Consider the following 6,398-nt stretch of genomic DNA (forward strand, 5'->3'; position numbering starts at 1 on the left):
ATTCTAGACTAGAAAGAATATTAAGAAGTTATTAAGTAATTTTTTTTCTAGAATAAAATATTAAAACTTTATAAAGTAAGTATTAAAGTCTAAATTTCTTTATTTCTAATTATAAAGGTAGCTTTAAGTATTTTAAACTTAATTAGGATTTCTAAATACTATTTTTAGGTAGTTAAGTAGGTTAGAATAATCTAAAAACTAGAGAATATTAAGTCTTATTTTAAATAGGATTAATTTATAAGCCTTTTTAATTAGATATCTTATTATATAGATTAATCAGGCTTTAATAACTAGAAAATAATCTAGATTAATATCTATCTTATTATAGATTTATTATATAAAGTAATAAAAATTAGAATAAATATTATTAAATTTCTATAAATTAGAGAATTTCTTATTAAGATAAATAATAGAGAAAGAGCTAGTAAAAATAAGTATAGATATTCTTATTATATTAGCTATTATAATTTTAATAAGAGAGGTATGTTTAGTAAGAATAAAAATAATAGTAGAAATAAATATAATTAAAGTAATAATAATTTATAGTATAATAAATATATACTTTAATTTAATTAATTTCTATTAAATAACTTTTAATTTTTTTTTCTAGTATAGTACTACTCTCTTCTTCTTAATTAATTCTAGGCTAGCTTTATTAATTTAATTTTAGAGAGTATATATCTCTTTCTTTAAAAAATTAGTATATTTATTATAAAACTTAAAATAAATAATTTAAATAATAAGATTATTAGTAATATAACTTATAAATTTCTTAATTAAATTTATAATTAAAAGTAGTTTAAATTATTTTAATATACTAATAATAATTATATCTAGAGAAAAAACTATATAATATTATAATAAGTAAGTAAATAATAAATATAACTAATAATAAAGTATATATTCAGGCTATCTATATATAAGTCTAATAAGTAAGGATTAGGTTAGGATAAGGATATAGCTTAAAGAGCTATAATAGGATTAGGAGTAATATAGCTTAAATATAGGAATAGAAGTGGATAGTTAGGGCAGAATCTTAACCAGATAGGTATATGGCTACGCCGTGACATATTATAAAATATAAACTAATTATTAAAGATAATTTATATATTACTATATTATAAGATAAGAAATTTAATTAAATATTTATAATATTTAAATATTTTATTTATAAAAAAAATTAAATTAAAAAAATTTTAAATTATATTATATTAAAAAGATTATTAATTTATATATTTATAAATTTAAATTACTTAAAAATATAAAAATTTATTTTATATTTAATATATTTTTACTTTATTTTATTACTAATAATTCTTTATCTAATTAATATTTTAATTTACTATTACTTATTAAAGTTAAAGGATTAGAAGAATAAGAAATTAAAGAAATTTTTAATTTTTAATAAATTTATTAAAATTATAGTAAATCTAAATTATAATATATTATTAAATAAATTAATTATAATAATTTAATTAAAAAATTTATTAAATATTTAAAAAATATTTATTAATTAATAAATAATTATTATCTTTATTATTTTAAAAAGCTCTAGTTATTTTCTCTCTAGATTTTAATAAAATTTAATTTTAAGAAAAAAAATATTATTATAATATAAAATTATAATATTTATTTATTAAAATTTTATTTAGATTATTTATTTTTATTCTTATATTTAAATTATATTATTTCTAATCTTATTATAGCTTTTTAAACTATATCTTATCTATTATCTAGTACTTACTATTCTGCTATTCTATCTAGTTAGCTCCTAAGTTAATGAATATCTGAGTCCGACTCTGCACCCTGACAAAGATACTTTAAATATTCTTACTATTAATAACCACCCTACTAAATTAATTATTAAATTTTACCTCCTTATTTTAATACCCTCTTTCCATTACTACTAGTAGTCTAGAGTAGAGTAATATTATCCTATTCTAGGACCTAACCTAGTCCTGAGCTCGGCCTGCCAACCTGCCACTTTCCTAGTATGGTATTCTGCCCACACCCGACACCTCGCTACAGCTTGCCTGAGGTAGCTGAACCACTATTCCATTTACAATAATTAGAGGCTGAGGAGCGTAAAGGACTCCATAGTGGGTGTGAAGGCTTGGTTCACCCAGGGGCTTTGAACTGGATGTAGATTAGAGTGACATAGTACACTATTATGAGATTGCAAAAAGAAGGACAATAATCATGTACTGATAGAAAAGCTGGACTCTGAGGTTCCCCTGGTCTGAGCTCAAGAGTTTCTGTTTACACCAGCGCAATAGCCACGTACGCGTCTGGTATGATAGGCCGGGATTACATGCTTCCGTTCCATTCCCGCTTCGCGGTCTCTGGAAATTGCCGGCCTCCTGTGGATCCTTCCTCCCGGTTGAAGTGAGTTGTTTTGTTGGAATCTTGGATTACTATCTCAACGCGCTAGCTACTCTTATCCCTGGATAGGGGGTTACGTGTGGTAAAGTGACACCGGAACATAGCTAATCCGCTCCGGTGAGGATCCTCCAGTGCTTCACGTCAGCACTCCCATAAGGCATGATCGACAGCGGGGTAGCTTCCAGATTAAAAAACGGTGGAGCCTCTCCATAGGACCCATTCCCTCACAAATAGGCTTAGACACTGCGGGTACTCTACCTTCCTTCTTCCCCACCCAACGCCTCCCGACTCTCATTGGATCCCATCAGGTCTACTTGTGCAAAAGAGCAAGCAGTCTTGTGTTGTCTGTTTCAAGTGTTGAATTTCGAATTCCGTGAAACATGGATCTGCCAGAGAAATTTCCTCCAAGCATGGTCCTGGCTGGAGTCGCCGACCACCTCCATGATTATCACAGTGAACTTCGCGTCTCCCTTTCCTCCAATCACGTGGCGTACGAAGAAGCTCTTGTTGCAACTCTGGATTGTGTGCGCGGCCTTAAGGACCGCATTCTCCTACCAACCACAAATCCGGCCCGGCGAGAAGCCTTACGACGAAAGGCCCTCGAAAACAAAAATTTGGAGAACACTCGCATCTCATCAAGCCGACCTATCCGAACCTCGGGCAAGTTGGAATCCGCAGATTTTCCAGAGCCGCTCTCTCCAGAACGCCGTGCCTTGTTGAAGAAGAAACTACTGGCTGAAAATATGCCCCCACCGCAAGACCATTATGTGCTCGAACTCCGCGCTTTGCGCACAGAGAATACGCTGGTAGCTATCGTCGGCAACGCGAGAATCACCGCTATCGACTGGGATTTAGGTATGCCGGAATGCCATCTCAAGGGGATTGAAATGCTTTGGGATACTGGTGCTACCAGCACTATTATCACGAAAGACCTCCTAGGCCAAGATTTTCAAGCCCATCTATCAGACACAATCCATGCGCCATACAAAAACCAGAACGGCACTCGCGTTCAGATTTCCGTCAACCTCGAGTTTACCAACGCGCTGTTTAGCATGGATATTGTTGCATGGGTTGTGGGTAAAGAAGCACTCCCACCAAATACGCGGCCGGGTGTTATCCTGGGACAAAAGGATTGTATCAATGCCATCCAGTACAGATCTATCCCACGAACAATTCTTGAGGCCAGAGGGGAGTCGGTTAATGAAATGTTCTGGGGTGATTTGATTCTGGAGAGCTATGTTGATTTTGACGGAACATTGAAGGAGATTGTTTAGCTTTGCTTGTCCTGTACTTTTGATTTTGCTGCCCTGGTGTTTCTGTGTGTATCGAATATACTGGGGGATTTTCATGTATTATTAACTGCTCAGGCGAAGTCACCATGCAAGAATTGAATTTAATTGTTGAATGCAGAGAGTAATTTAGCACACACCATGGATAATTATATCCTTTGCATAACTGGGAACTCATCACGGCCTCACTCATCTAATTCATCTAATTGGCAGATGTTGAGGGCATTTTTGACGACAAGGGGATGTATATGCGGCGTGGCTCAGGTATGTAGGGGTAGAATTGTTCCAGGATCTAGCTGATGTTGACAACATAAAGTGGATCGATCCATTGACATCTGGGATGGAATATTAATTAAATAATATGATGAGAGGTTGTCAAATTATGAGAGTAGAATGTCGACCAAAATGAATTATATTAGGTGTCAGGGTGCAGAGTCAGATTCAGATATTCATTAACTAGGGGCTAACTAGACAGAACAGTAGAATAGTAGGTATTAGGTAATAGATAGGATATAGTTTAAAGAGCTATAATAAGATTAGAAGTAATATAATTTAAATATAAAAATAAAGATAAATAATTAGAATAAAATTTAATTAAATAAATATATTATAGTGCAAAGCTATAGTACTTATTTAGTTAGATTCTATCTTAACTATCTACCCTTATTTCTATATTTAAGCTATATTATTCCTAATCTTATTATAGTTCTTTAAGCTATGTCCTATTTATTACCTAATATTTACTATTCTACTATTCTGTCTAGTTAGCTCCTAGTTAATAAATATCTAAATCTAATTTTATATCCTAATATTATATAACTCCTCTCTACTAGAAATTAATTATTACTATTATACCTACCTTACTATTTATATTACTTAAAGATATAGAAACTCTCTTATATAATATTCCTAATAAATTAAGATAATATATTATTAAGATATACTAGTTCTTTATTACTACTATAAAAGAATTTTATAAATTATTTATCTTATACTTTATTATTACTAATCTTCTTAATTATATTTAATAAAAAAATAATATAATTAAGTACTAGAAGATATAAGCTAAAAAAGTTTAATAAGAATTATTTAAAATACTTACTTAAAATAATATACCTTCTTAATTACTATCTCTTTCTAGAAGAAATACTAATATTACTATTTCTCTTATTATTATTATTATTCTTATTATATCTATTTTTATTATCTAAATCTCTAAATAACTTCCTAATCTTAATAAATTTAATAATTAATAAAGTAACTTAAAATATTTTACTTCTTAAATCTACTAGAAGATAATTATAAATTTTAATTATTTTTTAATTCTAAATAATAGAATAGCTTATATAATTAGTTATTTTAAAGGAACTTTATATACCTAAATCTTATTATATATTTAAAATAGAATCTATAAACTAAATAATTATATTAAGATTTTAGAAATTCTAGAGAAAGTTTTTAAAAATCTAAATTTAGAAATTAATATTTATACTAATTTATTCTATCTTTAATAAATTTATTATAAGTTTAATATCTTTTTTACTAAATTTTAATACCTTATATTAGAAAGAAATATAAATAAAGATATCTTATTTATAATTCTAGAATAAACTATTAATTAAGAACTTTAAGAATTATTAATATACTTTAAAGCTTTATTATAAAATTATTATATCTTTATTAATTATTTATAAAATCTAGAAAATTACTATAATTATTATATAAGTATTATCTTACCCCTATCTATAAAAAATTCCTAGCCTTCTTAATCTATTTTAAAGCTAATTCCTACTATCTAAATTCTTATAGGCCCTATTAATCCTATTATTATTACTACTCCTACTAAAGACTTAATAGACCTATCTATTACTTACTACCTTAATTATTAAATCTAATACCTATATTACTACTATAGTAGTACTAATTATCTAGTAGGTAGCTACTTATACCCTAACTAAAGACTAACTAGCTATACCTTTATATCTACTACTAAACTAGACTTATATCTTTTATTAATTAAAATCTTACTTACTAAATATTTTTTATTCCCTAAATTAGAAAATAGAGTATCCTTAATCTAAGTTATAATTAAGGATACCTCTAGTATTCCCTCTACTTATTAAAAGCTATAATAGCTAGAATAATAGTAGAGAAAGAAAGTTACTAATCTAAATTAATAATTCTACTTATTAACGTAATTCCTAGGTCATCCAGCCACCACAAGTCATCCAGCCACCTACCAAATTCTACCAATTATTAAAAAACTTGAAGCTATTCCTAACTACTAAAACATGTGTATTTCTATTAATTCTAATTATTTAAATATGTAGGACATCTAATTTTAGTATAATCTTGAATATTATAATTAAAGCATGTTGGTGGAGCGCGTTTTAAACCTTCTAAAGATAGTATTCTAACTAATACTAGATTAATATTTTTACTAGTAGACCTATTATTTTACCTATTTTATAATAAAATTAGATCTCTTACTTCTTATACTAAAATACCTTTATTAGGAGTTATCTAGTATTTAGATTAACTCCTTTTTTACTTCTTCTTTATATTTTCTAACCAGAGTTTGCAAATTTTAGCTTTTATTAAAGTTATATTATAGATAGTAACTTCACATCCTTTAACTAACTAGTTAAATGCCACTCTAGATACTATTTTAGAAGGCAAAGAAGAACTTTCAGATTAAATTTAAAGAGTCTTCTTAATAAAAGATAT

At 27.8% G+C, this 6,398-nt stretch overlaps 1 protein-coding gene across 1 annotated transcript; it reads left to right on the plus strand.

Moving 5' to 3' along the window:
• Positions 1-2,635: 2,635 nt before the first annotated feature.
• On the plus strand, positions 2,636-3,793 carry P175DRAFT_0501582 (uncharacterized protein). The gene has a single exon (XM_040897204.1). It carries the CDS (start codon positions 2,763-2,765, stop codon positions 3,654-3,656), a length of 894 nt encoding a protein of 297 aa, XP_040752342.1. The 5' UTR covers positions 2,636-2,762; the 3' UTR covers positions 3,657-3,793.
• The last annotated feature ends 2,605 nt before the right edge of the window (positions 3,794-6,398 follow it).

The sequence above is a fragment of the Aspergillus ochraceoroseus genome (assembly GCF_002846915.1).
Source record: "Aspergillus ochraceoroseus IBT 24754 chromosome Unknown P175scaffold_4, whole genome shotgun sequence".
In the NCBI taxonomy this organism is placed as follows: domain Eukaryota; kingdom Fungi; phylum Ascomycota; class Eurotiomycetes; order Eurotiales; family Aspergillaceae; genus Aspergillus; species Aspergillus ochraceoroseus.